The sequence below is a fragment of the Bos indicus genome, chromosome X (assembly GCF_029378745.1).
Source record: "Bos indicus isolate NIAB-ARS_2022 breed Sahiwal x Tharparkar chromosome X, NIAB-ARS_B.indTharparkar_mat_pri_1.0, whole genome shotgun sequence".
NCBI classification, from domain to species: Eukaryota; Metazoa; Chordata; class Mammalia; order Artiodactyla; family Bovidae; genus Bos; species Bos indicus.
In genome coordinates, this window is record NC_091789.1 from 128,654,772 (window position 1) to 128,673,473 (window position 18,702).

Below are 18,702 nucleotides of genomic sequence, written 5' to 3' on the forward strand. Positions count from 1 at the left end.
AAGAAGGCTTTCTTATCTCTTCTTGCTGTTCTTTGGAACTCTGCATTCAGATGTTTATATCTTTGCTTTTCTCCTTCGCTTTTCGCTTCTCTTCTTTTCACAGCTATTTGTAAGGCCTCCCCAGACAGCCATTTTGCTTTTTTGCATTTCTTTTCCATGGGAATGGTCTTGATCCCTGTCTCCTGTACAACGTCACGAACAAGCTACCTCTATAATTAACTGTAAGCAAAATAACCAGAAAATGCTAATGAATTCATTAATTTCTACAGTGATTTAGAATACCTCCTGCTTTAATATTTGTGGAGTCAGGACAGGAATATAAATGGAAGCCCATATATTATATATCTTAATATTTAAAAGTTTGAAATTAGGCTAACAGATTGTGTGTGTGTGTATTTTTTTAGTCACTCAACTGTGTCTGACTCTTCGCTACCAATGGACTGTAGCCCACCAGGCTGCTATGGTGGGGGGCAGCCAGAGTCCCCTCCTCTGTACCACACTACAAGGTGGAGCCCACCCAGATATCCAGATTCTGTTCACGTTTTCCTGCTAAAAGCTTGACTAACCCTCCCACTCCCTCCCACCATCCCCAGGGATATGCAGCACATGCCTTGAAAACAGGCTGAGGACATTTTGGCAGAGAACTCCAGGGTGTTCTAGAAGGGGAGTACAGGTCCAAAGGCATGTACCCTATCTCCATGACCACTTGGACTCCGAGGAGGAGGAGAGCCAAAGTAGGGCCCCGTTAACCATGGCACCTGAGGCCATGATCCAGGGCACACCCTGCCCACTGGTGAGGTACTAGAAGGCAAACAATGCTGCTGGGAAATTCATGCAAAAGGAGGGTGATTTCACGAGCTCTGAAGCTGAGGCCCAGTTGCCCATCCCCCGGCATAGAACATTTTCCAGACCACGAGGATACTTGTCCCCCAAATTCAAGTGTGTGTCTTCTGTGATAGAGCTGACACAGTTTGCTTCCCCAAGAAAAACCTTTTCTTTGAGTGTCTGGGGCTTCAAAGACTCCCCACAGGTCCAGGGGGTTAGAGGATGAGAGAGGACACCCACCTGGCAGTCAGAAGCCCAGCATACCAAGCTGCCGAAGTGAAGGAAGAAGCCCACGAGAAGCTTTGGGAAGCCCTGTGGGGCTGCACACACATCTGAGAGTGAGCCCTGGGCTGCAGTTAATCAACAGTGTCAGCAGTTGGGAAGAATATCTGCACACAGAGTGAAGAGAATGAGGACAGGCTGGGGCTCACTGTCACCTCCCCCTCTGTTTGTCAGCACATCCAACCACACTCTTCACTCTCTTTGGAAGATTGTGCCTTCCAAATCTTATACAAATTCCTCTTTGGGCCAACTCTAACCCCAAACTAAGGGAATGGGATCCTTAGAAATGTGATTGCAGCTCACCAAGTCAGCACACTCCATACAACCATGCTAGGAAACCAGCCACAAATTCACTGACAGAGCTCCCCAACAACCAGCTCAGAACCTGATGAGAGAAAGTGCAGGATGGATGGATGGATGGACAGATGGAAACCCTGAAAATATCCTTCTACTGATCAGAGCAAGTTTTATCATCTGGAGGATGAAATATATAAGAAAGTGATTAAGAGTTTACATGCTAGTATGGGACATAGGAAATCTTCACATGCCTTAGGTGAATTAATTTTAATTTTAATTTATTTATTTAGGCTGTGCCACACAGCATGTGGGATCTTAGTTTCCCTGGCCAGGGACTGAACCCGCACCCCCTGAAGTGGAAGGACAGAGTCTTAACCACTGGAAGCCCTAGGAGAATTTAGAAGGACAGCAGTTTTTCTGAACTGAGTTATGATACTCACGTTAACAGCCTCCAAAGTTCCCATGGCACTTTGCTGCAGCCAAATGTTTTTAAAAGATTTTTTGGGAGAAAACCCCAAGCACACATAAGAACAAGAGTTATTTTTATCTCTGGGGGAATGAACTTAACACAAATTGTGAAGATTCCACATTGTTAAAATGCACAAATTCACTTCCAATGGTGTTTAGAATACTTGAAAAAGATAACATGTTTATTGGAATCAAAGTCCCTTTGAGAGATTTATTTTCTCTATCTTTATTCTCATATCTAAAGAAAGTGCTGAGTTGTAGATGAACAACTTCAAGGTCTTGGCCACTTTTTACCCTGAAGAAAAGAGCCAAAATGTTTGTCATTCCAGGAGCATAATCAGTTGAGCCGACACAAAATAACATAGTTAATTCACGAACGGAATTTGTTGCCATAGCTCCAGGGAGGGACAGGGTGGAGGAAACAATGGCCTTTTTCACCACAACCTGCCTGTCCCCACACAACAGGCCATCACTGAGCCAGCGCAGAGCACAGCAATTGTCAGTGAGCAGCAGCCATGAGGGGACAACAGGAAGTGGGTGGTAAATAAAGGAAGAGCGCCTGACAACTTGGATCTCTGCTAGTTCAAGCTCTGGGACACGACTACCTCCTCCAGCTTATCTTCAAGCTTAACCTTTGGTCAACTGTTTCCGTGAATCCACAGAAAGAAAATGAAAGGACTCTAAAAAGCAGACCAGGAGAAGGCATGGTGAGTCACCAGGGTGGCACCATGGAAAAGGATCCCAAGAACAATTACACTCCCCAAATGGGACGCAAGGTAAGGTACCCGCTTTCCTATTGATTTGTATCTCTTTGATTATCAAAGTTCAAAAAGTAAAGTCCTATGTATCTGTGAGTATAACAAACCTGTGATAATAAAATCACACTCTAAAGAGGAGTATTGGGAATTCCCAGGCAGTCCAGTGATCGAGGCTCTGTGCTTTCACTGCCGAGGGCCCAGGTTCAGTCCCTGGGAGGAGAACTAGGATCCCACAGCCAAGCAAGCAGCAAAAAGAAAATAACAGAGAGAAATTATCCCTTCCATCTTAAGGTGATAAAAAGAAAAAACTCTGGCTAATGGTTCTTTATCCCCTGACTGAGGATGCAAGCACCCAGGACAGAGGTAAATGACAGGAACAAATTCTCTTCCTAAAAAAAGTTCAAATAAATTACTATGTGTAAAACAGATAAGCAACAGGGACCTGCCGTATAACACAGGGAACTATATTTAGTGTCTTGTAGTAACCTATCAGGGAAAAGAATCTGAAAAAGAATACATGTGTGTGTGTGTGTGTGTGTGTGTGTGTGTGTGTGTGTATAACTGAATCACTTTGCTGTACATATGAAACTAGCACAACGTTGTAAATTCTTCCATTTAAAAAAAGTTTTTTTTAAAAAGGTCAAATCACTGTGAGAAAATGTAGGTAGTTCAAGGCCAAGAATGATGCTGTGGAGTCTGGGTGTGCCAGAGAAATATTTTAAGAAAATGTTCATTATCCTATAAAATGAGAAACTTTCCCCCGATGGCTCAGCAGGTAAAGAATCCACTTGCAATGCAGGAGATACAGGAGATATGGGGTTCAGTTCCCTGGTCAGGAAGATCCCCTGGAGAAGGAAATGGCAACCCCCTCCAGTATTCTTGCCTGGGAAATGCCATGTACAGAGGAGCCTGGCGGGCTACAGTCCAAAAGACCACAAAGTGTTGAACATGACTAAGCATGCATGCATCACGTGGCATTCCTAGTAGAGAAGTCACAAAATCTCAATTTGAATATCCATTTCAGAAATCCTCACAGTGTAACTATCATATGAGTGATACTACCTTCTACAATCTTTTATTTTGTCGGGGAGGAGATGTGCCTAGGGGAATGTGGATTTTAGTGGAGCCTTGATAAACCAAAAGAGTTCTAGATGGCAAAAGTTTAGGTGGTGAGACAAAAAAGAAGGATTCTGGATGATGTGAAGAAAAGACTAGGATCAGCAATGATGTAATTTCTGCTTCACAGTAAAGCTGGTTTCACGCCACTCCTCAGAGAGCGGTTTCTCAGGCCTTAAGACACTGGCCCTGTTCTTTCCTGTCCCAGTACTCCTCCAAAACTTTCCCATGCCCTTGGAAGTGGCTGTGGATGACTGGTTAAAGAATCATATGCCCCAGAAAGTGATCTGGGGCCATAACCACCATGAACTTGAACTACATGACTGGTAGATCATTTCTCCCAATTGGTCCCCTCCCCCTCTGCCTCCATATTACCCCAGATTTGGAGAAATTTGTATGTTGACTCACAAATTTCACCAGCTTATTTTATTGAGTTCGTGGGAGACTCAGGTGGCATTTTAGCCACTCATTCATTTATTCACTCATTCATGCCTCGTGCCAAAAATAGATTTGAAGTGGTATCAAAACAAGTAGATTCAGTTCCTGACTGGTTCTGATATGGAAAATTGATTTGGTCTTTCTATGTACAGTTATGTAGAATTCAATCTGTACAAACATCACTCTGTACACCCATAACTCTTATGAACTGAAAAATATCCAAAGGCTTCTAAGCTCATGGAGTTCCTAATAGTATCACTTATGATTATAATAAGAGCTGACATATTTAGTTCTTACTAGGTGGCATTCAGTTCAGTTCAGTCGCTCAGTCGTGTCCGACTCTTTATGACCCCATGGACTGCAGTACGCCAGGCCTCCCTGTCCATCACCAACTCCGGGAGCTTGCTCAAACTCATGTCCATCGAGTCAGTGATGCCATCCAACCATCTCATCCTCTGTCATCCCCTTGTCCCCCTGCCTTCAATCTTTCCCAGCATCAGGGTCTTTTCCAACGAGTAATTTCTTCGAATCAGGTGGCTAAAGTACTGGAGCTTCAGCTTCAGCATCAGTCCTTCCAATGAAAATTCAGGACTGATTTCCTTTATAATTGACTGATTGGATCTCCTTGCAGTCCAAGGGACTCTCAAGACTCTTCTCCAACACCACAGTTCAAAAGCATCAATACTTCAGTGCTCAGCTTTCTTTATAGTCCAACTCTCACATCCATACATGACTACTAGAAAAACCATAGCTTTGTCTAGATGGACCTTTGTCAGTAAAGGAATGTCTCTGCTTTTTAAAATGCTGTCTAAGTTGATCATAGCTTTTCTTCCAAGGAGCAAGCATCTTTTAATATCATGGCTGCAGTCACCATCTGCAGTGATTTTGGAGCCCAAGAAAAGAAAGTCAATCACTGTTTCCATCGTTTCCCCATCTATTTGCTATGAAGGGATGGGACCAGATGCCATGGACTTTGTTTTTTGAATATTGAGTTTTAAACCAGCTTTTTCACTCTCCTCTTTCACTTTCCTCAAGAGGCTCTTTATTTCTTCTTCACTTTCTGCCATAAGGGTGATGTCATCTTCATATCTGAGGTTATTGATATTTCTCCTGGCAATCTTGATTCCAGCTTGTGCTTCTTCCAGCCCAGCATTTCTCATGATGTACTCTGCATATAAGTTATATAAGCAAGGTGATGATATACAGCCTTGATGTACTCCTTTCCCAATTTGGAATTAGTCTGTTGTTCCATATCCAGTTCTAACTGCTGTTTCTTGACCTTGACCTTGACCTCTTTTCTTGAGAGGAGATACATATCCTCTCCTAAGTAATTTTAATGTCTTATTTCACTTGATTAAATACAGTGAAAATATTCAAACCTAACCACTAGCCTATTGTGCTAATTTGTGCCTTAGCTTCTCCCAGTTAAATGGAATAAGTTTATTTAACCTTCTTGGGCCAGCAAATAGAATTATATCTTTAATTATAGCAATAATAAAGTGATTGTATTAACATTTTAATCCTGCTTTTCTGTTCTCCATGTATTTTCCATACAGAAGCTGACCTCTGTAAAATTCTGTAAATCTAACTTTCTGACTGCCAGCCCTTTTGGGCATTGTACATTGATACCCATGACCATTTCTGGCTATTGCTAATGGTGTTGCTTGCAGTTAATAGTTATAAGCACTGTCATTACATATTGTATCTGAATGGTGAGGATAATTATGAATTTAATAATACAGTTGACCCTTGAACAATGCAAGGGTTAGAAGGCCGACTCTGTGCAGTTGAAAATCCAAGTATATGACTTGTCTGCCCTAAACGATGCAACCAACCACAGGTGGTGCATTACTGTAGTATTTACTGTTGAAGACAATAAGTGGACCTGCACAGTTCAAACCCATATTGTTCAAAGGTCAACTGCATTTTTAATCTCTCCAAGAATGGAAACTCCTTTTGTATGAAAGAGTTATTCACTTTCCACATATTTAACTTTAGTATTCGGTTGGCACTTATTCTGGAAGTAAGAGAATGCCTGAACATTATCTCAGTACCTCTTACTCCAAATGCTATAAGGTAGATATTATTTATATTCTCATTTTCAAGTGAAAATTGAGGCTCAGAGAGGTTAAATAAATTGTCCAAGGTAAAAAGGAGAGGGCTGGAATTCAGATTCTTGGGATCCAGTTTCACTGTTTCTTTAAACCTACACCAACAAACAAGGTGAAGTGAAGTAAAGTCGCTCAGTCGTGTCCGACTCTTTGCAACCCCATGGACAGTAGCCTACCAGGCTACCAGGGATCGAAACCGGGTCTCCTGCATTGCAGACAGACGCTTTACCATCTGAGCCACCAGTGTTCTACAAATAAGGTAGCCACTAACCAAAAATGTAAAGTTTAGTTTCTCACTTGTACTAACCACATTTCAAGTGCTCAGTAGTCACAGGGAGCTAGTGGCAACCTTATTGAGACACTGCAGATACAGAATATTCCATCATTTCAGAAAGTTCTATCATGTATGCTGCTTTGAGTCATAATGTCTCTTTTAGATAGTTGACACATTTCCTCAAAATATATTGCAGTTCTGTTACAAATTATATGGATTTAACTTTTTCCTGTGAAATCTCCTTCATGTGAAGTTTCTTCATTTGCAGAGCACCAAGTTAACTTTGATCTGCAAATTAATAATATAGATAAGAGGTCAAGGAGACATTATACACTTCAGATACCAAAGATTTTTAAGCATTATCAAGTAACTCCAGAAGCACTCACTTAGATACAAGCAATTGATACAATAATTACACATCATTTTTATTTATTCATTAAAACCAGGATCCCCTACAGTAACCTGGTAGGAAATAACATGGTTAGCCTAGTTCTTTCTGCTATTCCAAAATTCTATGTAAAGCCATATTATACTAATGATTTACCTTGCTCTCTTCCTCTAGATCATTAAGTCAGTAGCATAAAATAACTTTCACTGTGAAATTTTTATTAGCTCAAGATCTAACTCCAAAGCCCTTACTTCTTGCATTGTATCCCAGGACTTCCTGGTGGGATTGCTCCTATGGACAGAGCCTGGCACATAGTAGGAGTTCTATGAAAATCTGTTGATTGGTGTGTAGGCCATAAGAGAAGAAAGAAAAATTAATAGAAACAACATAACTGTATGTTGACTATTTAGTCTTTTTAAAAATTTTTATTTTATTATTATTATTTTTAATTTGGTCACACTGGATCTTAGTTTCGGCATGCAGGTTCTTAGTTATGGCATGTGGGGTCTAGTTCCCTAAACAGGTATGGATCCAGGGCCCCTTGCATTGGGAATACAGAGTCCCAACCACTGAACCACTAGGAAAGTCCCATATTTGGTCTTTATTTGAAGGAAATTAAACAGTTTAGAACCCTCCACATTTCTGAAGTTTAGTTATCTGAACATTTTTTTTTCTGCCATCTTTGAGAGCCAATCTCTGATTCAGGAAAGGCTGGAAAGAGATCTCTTTGCCATTAAACCTTTGGCAGCTCCTGTACAATATCTGTAGCAGAGTCAGAACCATTTGAAAATTCAGCACGAGTGCCGAAAAGAAAACCACCACAACTATCTGAACATTTTTTTAAGCCACTTCCTTAAAGGGAAAGTAGATATTACATTTTCACTTTTTGTTCCAAAATACAATTAGACCTTTTCCTTCTCATTCCTCTGTAATTTCTGCAGATGAATTCTAATATTACAGGAACAGGTATTGATTTGCACAGCCTTCAGCTAACTCAACAGTCTTTGTCTCCTTTGCAAACTGTGTGGGAGACTGATCCACGGGTCACATGTCCTCAATTAACAGGTGTCATCACCGCTACAGGCTACTGTGCTGATTGATTGTTCTTCCTCTGAAAGTTGACAGGTGGAGCACATGCTCCATTCCTGATACAACTGAATCCGAGTCTCTTGAAGACACTAAAGTCTCTGCCTGAACTGTTGAGTCCCACTCACTGCGGTCCTCTAAAGCAAGCCTTGACTATCAAGCATGTGGGCACTCTCACAGGCTCACCTCAACAGCTCAATTCGCACACAAAAAAGATGGGAGTAAGAGACTGGACTTGGCGGTGTGTGAAACCTGGGGTTCCCTTGGTCTTCCTAGGCTGGAAACTATGGGGAGAAAAGGAATCTTACTGGTTTTTTGTGTTTTTTTGTCCTTTCTTCTAAGGGACTTGAAGAAATACCTTTCAAATACCATGGAGTAAAGAATATACAAGAACTGGCCTAAAATTAATCTTGCCCCATGCTCACAATGAGACCTCATAATGTGAAAACATACTCTTTATTTCAATCTTGCCCCAGGTATTAGGACATTTTTTAAGTTCTCTGTCTTTTCAAAAACTAAATCACCCCCCTGCCACTTTGTCTCTCTCTTTGTCTGTCTGTTTCTCCCTCACACACACACCCACACCATATAGAGAAAGAGAAAAGGAATTTTAGAAATTGGAAAGGATGACCCAGGACAAAAAGGAAACATGTTTCAAATCTGTCTTCTTCATTCCATTGTTGTTGTTCAGTCACTAAATGTCAATAATGCCAAAGTTGAAAAACCTTCAGTTCAGTTCAGTCACTCAGTCATGTCTGACTCTTTGTGACCCCATGGACTGCAGCATGCCAGGTTCTTCTGTCCTCCACCATCTCCCGGAGATTGCTGAAACTCAAGTCCATTGAGTCGGTGATGTCATCCAACCATCTCATTGTCTGTTGTCCCCTTCTCCTCCTACCTCCAATCTTTCCCAGCAACAGTGTCTTTTCCACTGAGCCAGCTCTTCGTGTCAGGTGATCAAAGTATTGGAGCTTCACCTTCAGCCTCATTCCATTAAGATAGAAACAAAATATATAGAAGAATTTAAATAATTCTTTTGAAAGCAAAAACTAGTGTGATTAGAATTTTTAACAGTACCATCATATTTACTAAAAAATCTTAATCTTTTAAGAGTTTGCCCTAAAAAGGGAGAGAGATTATCTGGTGGTCCAGTGGTTAGGACTCTGTGCTTCCACTGCATGGGACACGGGTTCCATCTCCGATCAGAGATCTAAGATCTCAGAAGCTGCATGACACAGTGAAAAAAAAAAAAAAAACTTTGCCCTACAAAAAAACTTTGGGCTTCCCTGGTGGCTCAGGGAAAGTGTCTGCCTGGAATTCGGGAGACACGGGTTTGATCCCTGGGTCAAGAAGATAACCTGGAGAAGGAAATGGCAGCCCACTCCAGTACTCTTGCCTGAAAAATTCCATGGACTGAGGAGCCTGGTAGGCTACAGTCCATGGGGTCGCAAAGAGTCAGACATGACTGAGCAACTTCACTTCTTTTGCCCTACATATATATTTTTTGCTCTATATTCTTTGAGAGTAGAGGCTATCACATTTATCTTAGATACCTGGCTCCTGACATACTGTAGATGCTTTGTAAATGTTTGTTGAATGAGTGAAAGAAATTTAAATCGCTGTTTATTCTGTATTCTTCTTGTCTGGGGAGAATCCTGAATTTGTCCATCTAAGGTCATCTAGTAGAATGAGTGAATTTCAACTCAGCCTCCAACTCACTGATTATAGATCAGTGTTGGGTGAACCAACTTCAGCTTGACTCCAGCCTCTAAATTTATTGACATTATTAACAATAGCAACAAAGACATGATCACTGTTTACAAGGCATGCATCAGTGCTAAGTTGCTTCAGTGGTGTCTGACTCTTTGCGACCCTATGAACTGTAGCCCGCTAGGTTCCTCTGTCCATGGGATTCTCCAGGCAAGAATACTGGAGTGGGTTGACCTTTCCTCCTCCAAGGGATCTTCCGGACCCAGGAGTCAAACCTGAGTCTCTTACGTCTCCTTCATCGGCAGGCAGGTTCTTTACCACTAGTGCCACCTGGGAAGCTGTTTTCAAGGCTCTCCACCTTAAATCCTGCCAGACTCCTAGGGTTGCTAGGGGTTTTGTGATATCTAAAAGCCAGGTGGGACCTGCTTAGAGATAGTAAAGATGGCAGACTCACTCTCCACAACTTTCTCAGTTGTCCAGAGATGGGCAGAGTTGGATAAGCCTTCGAGAGAGATGGCTAAGACTTGTACACAGATTTGCCTCATAAATGCTTTTCCATGTCACTATCACACTTTTCCTTAGGATGACAGTTGAAAGATTTTCCTTAAATATCACACATGGAATTCAAGACAAAAATGGAACATTAATCAAAGAGTTTTGTAGGGTTTTCTTCATTATATGAGGTAGGAGAGTTATAATCACCAGGAAGCACAGAAGACTTCTTATCCTATACAGTACAGACCGGTGGGTTGATTAACTGAAATATAAAATGGTTATAATGGAGACTTGTTTTAAAAAATGATAAATATATACACTAAATATTTTATGTAAATTTAAAATAAATATGGTATTAAGTTGTTGGTGCTTTAACTGGGCCACTGATTAGAGCTCTATGTTTTCTTCATTACATGCATGCTTAGTCACTGAGTCATGACTCTTTGCGACCCCATGGACTACAGCCTGCCAATCTCCTCTGTCCTTGGAATTTTCCAGGCAAGAATACTGGAGTGGGTTGCCATTTCCTGCTCCAGGGGATCTTCCCCACCCAGGAATCAAACCCATGTCTCCTGCATTGGCAGGCAGATTCCTTACCACTGGGCAGGCATACATATAGGCAATGTCTCTGGTTTCCATTTTGGGTGAATTCTAAATGAAGTGAAAAGTCGAGATACTCTGAAAACACTCTGTGTGGAATCCTAGATTTGGGGGAATTTTGTCCCTATCTTTTACAGTGGTCTTGTTCTCACCCAATTTAATAACAATTTTAAAAAATCCCATGACTATCTTTTCTTTATAAACCAACTTAGTTTCTTTTTTTAAGCACCTTTTCCTCATCATTTATATAACATTTAATTAAATGATATCTTTGCAATCACAAGTACAATGGGCGTAAATAGATTTGGGGGGAAATTTAGGTAACTCTTTTTAAAAAAGTATTTATTCATTATGGTTGCACTGGATCTTCATTGCTGTGTGCTGGCTTTGTCTAGTTGCAGTGAGAGGGGGCTGCTCTCTAGTTGTGGTGCACAGGCTTCTCACTGTGGGGGCTTCTCATGTTGTGGAGCACTGGTTCTAGGCTCACAGGCTTCAGTGTTTGCAGCTCCCGGGCTGCAGAGCTCAGGCTCAGTAGTTGTGGTGCATGGGCTCAGTTGCCCTGCAGCATGTGGGCATGTGGTCTTCCCAGACCAGGGATAGTACCCGTGTCTCCTGCATTGGCAGGCAGATTCTTCACCACTGGATCATCAGGGAAGTCCACTACTGTTCCTTTTTGGGCAAAAAAATGTTAATATGTTGGTAATCAGAGCAGGAAAGAAATCTTTTTGTCCTCCATGTCTCAGATGTACTGCCTTATTTAATGAGTACCTACTTTGGGGTAGGCCATCCAAAGATAGAAAGAGACATTCTTTCAAAGATGTAATTTAAAGTATGGAAGTCAAATTTTTTTAGCATATTCACAGGGTCCTGTAACCATGAACACAATCTAATTTTAGAACACTTTCATCATCCCCCAAAAGAAACCCTGTACTTATTAGCAGTCACTCTCCATTCCCTCAGCATACCCCCAGCACCAGGCAACCATGAATCTACTTTCTGTCCTATGGATTTACCTATTCTAGACATTACAGATAAATGAAATCATACAATATATGTGTTTTTTTGTGTCTGGCTTCTTTCACTTAGCATATGTTTTCAAGATTTAGTCATGTTGTAGTGTATATTGGTGCTCCATTCTTTTTATGGCCAAATAATATTCCATTGTATGAATATACAACCATTTGTTTCTCCATTCACCATCTAAGGACATATGGGTGTTTTCACGTCTTGGTTAAAGTGATTAATGCTGCTATGACATTCATGTACATGTTTTTTATGTTTTTTTTGTGGACATATATTTTCAATTCTCTCAGGAGTGGAATTGGTAATTTAAGTGGTAACTTGACGTTTAACTTTTTGAGGAACTTTCAAACTTTGTTTTCCAAAGAGGCTGCACAATTTTACATTCCCACCATCAATGCATGAGTGTTCCAATTTCTCCGCGTACTCATCAATTCTTGTTATTTTCCATTGAAAAAAATTATACCCTTTCTAGTGTGTGTGAAGTGGCATCTCCTTGGGGATTTGATTTGCATTTCCCTAATGGCTAATGATGTTGAGCATTTTTTAACACGTTCATTGGCCATTTGTATATCTTCTTTGGAGAAATGTCTATTCAAATTTGTTGCCCATTTTGAATTGTGTTATGTCTCAAAGACACTTCTTTGCCCTAAAGCAAGGTTTCTCAGTCCATCCTAAAGGAAATCAGTCCTGAATATTCATTGGAAGGACTGATGCTGAAACTCCAATACTTTGGCCATCTGATGCGAAGAACTGACTCATTTGAAAAGACCCTGATGCTGGGAAAGATTGAAGGTGGGAGGAGAAGTGGACGACAGAGGATGAGATTGTTGGACGGCATCACTGACTCAATGGACATCAGTTTGAGTAAACTCTGGGAGTTGGTGATGGACAGGGAGGCCTGGTGTGCTACAGTCCATAGGGTCACAAAGAGCTGGACACAACTGAGTGACTGAACTGAACTGAAGGTTTCTCAGCTTTGACATTATTGACAGTTAGGGGATGGATAACTGTTGTGTGGGATTTTCCTGTGCATTGTAACATGTTTAGCAGCATCTCTGGTTTCTACACATCAGATGCTTTTAGCAGCCTCCAACTTCTGACTATCAAGACAGACACTGCAAAATCACCTTGGGGGTGAGGAGATGAAATCTCTCCTAATCAAGATCTGCTGCTCGGAAAGATCTTTCTGTGCATCTAAGAAACACATAGAAACATAATTCAGTTTTAGTGGAGTGGTGGAAGCCAGTCTGAGTGGGTTGAGGATGATGTAAGAAAGTGGATGGACCCTGAGAGTAGGAACTGGTCTTCCCAAGTCCAGTTGGTAAGTTAATTGACAAAATGAGACATAAGTATAAAAGTTACAAATGAGAATTAGCTAACATGATTAGATAAACAATAATTCAATATAACACAAAACAGTTGTAAGACTATATATGAAAGTATTAGAAGTGTGGTATATCTAGAACCACTTATAGGATTTCTGAGAAAGGGAATTTACTGTGAGCTGGTCTCTGGGGCAGAGTGTCATCCCTTGACCCTCCTGGGCATGGAGCTCAAATGTCTGTTAAGTGGCCTTTCCCTGTAGACAGCTCTCAGCTTCATTTCTCATGTTAGTCTCATCTCTTGGTAGGGATGTGGACCCATCTGTCTCAGACATAGATGGTTAGAGCTGAGTTGTAGGCAGTATGTCCACAGATAAACCCTGAGGGCTTCTCAGGCTACTCTGGTTCCTGTCCTTAAGAGTCATCTGTGGACATACTGCCTACAGCTCAGTTCCAGACCCACTCAGTCTCTATCTCTTAGTTCTAATTCCTGAAAGAGGGAATCTGAGGATCTGAGAAATCACTGAATAGGCCTGGCTTGGTTCTCTTAATTGGGTGTCCTAACCCAATTCCCTAGGCTGAGGGGTGGGGCAGTTTTCAGAGAATGGATGGGATGGAGTGAGGTAGAAATAAAGAAATAGGAACCACATCATAGATCCTTAAGCCATTCCACCACCTGTCCAGATTTCCCCCTACTTCTTTTCTTCTCAAAGATTTTTACCCCACGCCCTGTCCCCTAAAGGGCTTCCCAGGTAGTGCAGGGGTAAAGAATCCACTTGCCAATACGGGAGATGTGGGTTTGATCCCTGGGTTGGAAAGATCCCGTGGAGGAGAAAATAACAAGCCACTCCAGTATTCTTGCCTGGGAAATCCCATGGACAGAGGAGCCTGGTGGGCTACAGTCAGTCACAAAGAGTCAGACATGACTGAAGCTATTAAACAACTGCCTCCTAAAACATCTCTCACAGAAATAGCCTGACTATTGCTTGCTAGTTAAATACAGTTAACACCATTTACCTCTTTCCTTCAGCACCTGTGGTACTGTGGTCCTGACCTCAAGTATTCTGACTTTAGAAAGGGGATGATTCTATTTAATAATGTCTTGGTAGGAAGGTGTCATCTACACTGAAATGGGCCATTTTAACAAGAGAAATATATCTGTTTGGGGAGCAGTCTGAAACTTCTTCATCTCAATTTTCCCCCAGTGGCATAACAGTGGGGAATAAAGACTACCGAGTTGTTGGGAGACAGTACATCCTTCCCACTAGTTAATAAAGTGATGCCCTGCCTTCGCAGTCTATTAATTAAGAAGGTAATCAGTGCATGCTTCAAGTTTGCTCTTTGAAACTCAAAGGCAATAAAATCAGAACACCACTCAGATTTTTTTTTCTCATAAGGAAATGAATAACAAATTAGGGCCACAGAGATAGAGTAATCACATCTTGAATGATTTCTCCTGAGCATGCTTTTAATAACCTGTATGCATCAGATAAGACGAACAAAGACAGGCAAAGTTAATTATCTAGGAAAAGCTTCATCAAGGAGTTTTAGTCACATCAGCCCAGTGTTTCTCAGCCTTGGTACTGCTGGTATCTTGGGCCAAATAATTATTTGTTGTGGGGAACAACCCTGTGCATACAGTAGGATGCTTAGCAGCATCTCTGGTCTCTAACCAGTAGATGCCAGTAGCACCCCTCCACCCAGCTTGTGACAACCAAAAATATCTCTCAGTTCAGTTCAGTTCAGTCGCTCAGTTGTGTCTGACTCTTTGCAGCCCCATGGACTGCAGCACACCAGGCCTCCATATCCATCACTAACTCCCGGAGTTTACTCAAACTCATGTCCATTGAGTCAGTGATGCCATCTAACCATCTCATCCTCTGCCCTCCCCTTCTCCTCCTGCCTTCAATCTTTCCCAGCATCAGGGTCTTTTCAAATGAGTCAGTTCTTCGCATCAGGGGGCCAAAGTATTGGAGTTCCAGCTTCAACATCAGTCCTTCCAATGAACACCCAGGACTGCTCTCCTTGAGGATGGACTGGTTGGATCTCCTTGCAGTCCAAGGGACTCGAAAGAGTCTTCTCCAACACCACAATTCAGAAGCATCAATTCTTCAGCACTCAGCTTTCTTTATAGTCCAACTCTCACATCCATACATGACCACTGGTAAAACCATAGCCTTGACTAGGTGGACCTTTGTTGACAAAGTAATGTCTCTGCTTTTTAATATGCTGTCTAGGTTGGTCATAACTTTCCTTCCAAGGAGTAAGCATCTTTTAATCTCATGGCTGCAGTCACCATCTGCAATGATTTCGGAGCCCCCCAAAATAAAGTCTGTCACTGTTTCCACTGTTTCCCCATCTATTTGCCATGAAGTGATGGGACCAGCTGCTATGATCTTCGTTTTCTGAATGTTGAGCTTTAAGCCAACTTTTTCACTCTCCTCTTTCACTTTCATCACGAGACTCTCTAGTTCTTCACTTTCTGCCATAAGGGTGGTGTCATCTGCATATCTGAGGTTATTAATATTTCTCCTGGCAATCTTGATTCCAGCTTGTGTTTCCTCCAGCCCAGCGTTTCTCATGATGTACTCTGCGTATAAGTTAAATAAGCAGGGTGACAATATACAGCCCTGACGTACTCCTTTTCCTATTTGGAACCAGTCTGTTGTTCCACGTCCAATTCTAACTGTTATTTCCTGACCTGCATACAGATTTCTCAAGAGGCAGGTCAGGTGGTCTAGTATTCCCATCTCTTGAAGAATTTTCCACAGTTTGTTTTTGCTGCTGCTGCTGCTGCTAAGTCACTTCAGTCATGTCTGACTCTGTGTGACCCCATAGACGGCAGCCCACCAGGCTCCCCCATCCCTGGGATTCTCCAGGCAAGAACACTGGAGTGGGTTGCCATTTCCTTCTCCAATGCATGAAACTGAAAAGTGAAAGTGAAGTCGCTCAGTCGTGTCTGACCCTCAGTGACCCCATGGACTGCAGCCTACCAGGCTCCTCCGTTCATGGGATTTTCCAGGCAGGAGTACCGGAGTGGGGTGCCATTGCCTTCTCCGCAGTTTGTCTCTAGACATTGTTAAATATCCCTTGTGGGACAAAACCACCCTTGACTGAAAACTGAGTTAACTACATAACGTTCTTTCTCACTCCTCATTCCCTGGATCTCTCCAGGGTTTGCTTGCTGTTTTAAACCCTTGGAAACAAACATACCAGGCTGTCTACATTTTCCAGGGAATAATGTGAAAAGAAATTGACTGAGTCAATATTACTCATCTAGGTGACATGAAGGGCTCCTTGCTTTTCTATATTGAAAAGTAGCAGACAAAAAAAAAAAAAAAAAAACAAAGGAAGGAGGTCTAAAAAAGATATTTATTTAAGGCACTCAGCTAAACACTTTACTTATATTTTTTCTCTACAAAGCCTTCAGGGATATAATTAGCTTTACTTTATTGGTAAGGAAACTGAGGCTGAAAGATGTTAGGTCATTTGCTGAAGAACACATAGTTTGTAATTTAGCAGTGAATCTAGAAGTCTGATGGCAAACTTTGTGCATTTATATACATTGCCTTAGTATAGGCACTTAAAGTGCTAGACAACTAATAAACAGTGACCAAATTTTAACTTTTCAAAAAACACTTTATTATGGAAAATTTCAAATATATGCAAAATTAGACAAAGCAGTCCCTTCCTATTTGTCCTGTTCGTGTACTTCTCATCCAGCTTCAAGAATGATCAAATGAGAACCTACTGTATAACAATGGTGGTATTATTTGTGCTAGGGACTGCCATGGTTTAATGCTAATAGTTTTTAGTTCTTTTTAGTTTAGTTTAGCTAATTCTTTTTAGTTCTTATGTTTAAATGGTGTGGTGAGGTTAAGCCTATTTTGCAGAAATAAAGGATTATTTTTCTTTGAAAGTGTTTATCCCATGCTTGCTTACTTGCTTACTCAAGAGAATTTCTTCTTACAGCAACGATGGGCTTCTGTGTATATGGTTCTCTCAAGCACCATTAGTGAGTCATTCGATATAACCTCTCCTCTGGCTTAGGGTTAGGGTTAGGGTTTAAATTAAGATTAATTAAGATTAGGTTTAAAATGATTGCTTTTAGACATAAGGAAGGTTTGTACATAGCCAGCTTCTTGGGACACATACACTAATAGGGCTTATTTCTTTCAATGCAAACAAAATACAGAGTCTTGGAAAAAAGAAGGCCTAAACAGTTTGGGAGTCAAAATCCGTGTCTTAGTTAAGTCTCTCACCATATCTGTTTCACCATAGTGGTTCTCAACTTTTTTTTTTTTGGTTTTGTATCTTTAAAAGTTCTGATACTGTGTCACAGGCCAAGTAGGCCAGAATATCTAGGGAGTGGGAATACAGCCTTGGGGTTTGAAAACCTCCGTCCCCCGGTCTGCTAATAATTTTGATGTACAGCCAAGGCTGAGAACTTTGGGGAGTGAAGCAGAGATGGTGAGAAACTTTATTAAGACATGAATTTATACCTCCTAAAGTGTTAGGCTGTCTGTTTTCAAGAGTAAGATATTTGGTATATTGATAGTTGGGGGCCTTTGGAATGATCAGTTTTCACCAGCACCACCTGATATTATTCAGAGATTTACATTTCACTCACAGAAGATAACCTGGGGGGGGAGGGTCCACTTCTGCTTGTATGATGGAGGAAGAGCCCATCTGATGCCACTTTTTTGAAGATTTATTAGAAGACATGAAGACATCAACTTGAAGGAGCGTTTCAAGATGACATCCTCCACTGGCACCTACTGAATGACTCCAAAAGGAGATTTATAGGGGCCTAATAAAAGGTTTTATCTAGCTAGATTGTACCATTTAATGTCAAACTAAATGAAAAGCTTTCAACCAGAAAGCTAGCCAAAGAGAGCGAACCAAGCAGAGCATGGGAAATGAGCTACAGAGGAAGCACGTGGTGAGGAGGGGCTTTGAAGTCCAGCAGACCTGAGTTTGAAACTCCACTCTGCCATTGTCTGGCTCCATGACTTTGGACAAACTACAAAACCCTTCTAATCATTGATTCTTTCCTGCAAACCTGGTATAGTGCTTATGCCTGATACGGAGTACAGTTTCATAAATTACTAAGTATTAAAATTACAGGCAATGTATTGTTCCAATATCTGGAAATGAGATACCAGGTCCAGCTCATGCTAAGGAAAGTGTGATAGGCAGAATGATGTACCCTCCCCCTCAGGATGGCCACATCCTAATTCCCAGAACCTGGGAAATGTGTCACTTTTCATGGCAAAAGGGATTTTACAGATGTAATTAGGTTAAAGTTCTTGTGAAGGGAATAAGCATCCTGCATCACCCACGTGGACCCAATGTCATCACAAGGGTCTTTTTAAAATATATATATATATATATATACACACACACACACACACATATATATATATATATGTATTTATTAATTTGGCTGTGTTGGGTCTTAGTTGTGGCGTGTGGATCTTCCTTGTGGCCTGCGGGCTCTTTGTTGGGG

General features: G+C 41.3%; 1 protein-coding gene and 1 non-coding gene across 2 annotated transcripts in view; one reads left to right on the plus strand and one right to left on the minus strand.

Annotated features, from left to right (window-relative positions):
* The first annotated feature begins 2,317 nt into the window (after nt 1-2,317).
* PCYT1B (phosphate cytidylyltransferase 1B, choline) overlaps nt 2,318-18,702 on the plus strand; it is a 148,154-nt gene continuing 131,769 nt past the window's right edge. Inside the window, exon 1 of the mRNA XM_070783982.1 lies at nt 2,318-2,648. Coding sequence (XP_070640083.1) covers nt 2,577-2,648 — 72 coding nt within the window. The 5' untranslated portion in view covers nt 2,318-2,576. The remainder of the gene's footprint in view (nt 2,649-18,702) is intronic.
* On the minus strand, nt 7,636-7,783 carry LOC139181811 (small nucleolar RNA SNORA12). The gene has a single exon (XR_011565550.1). It is a non-coding gene; the product is annotated as a small nucleolar RNA SNORA12 (small nucleolar RNA).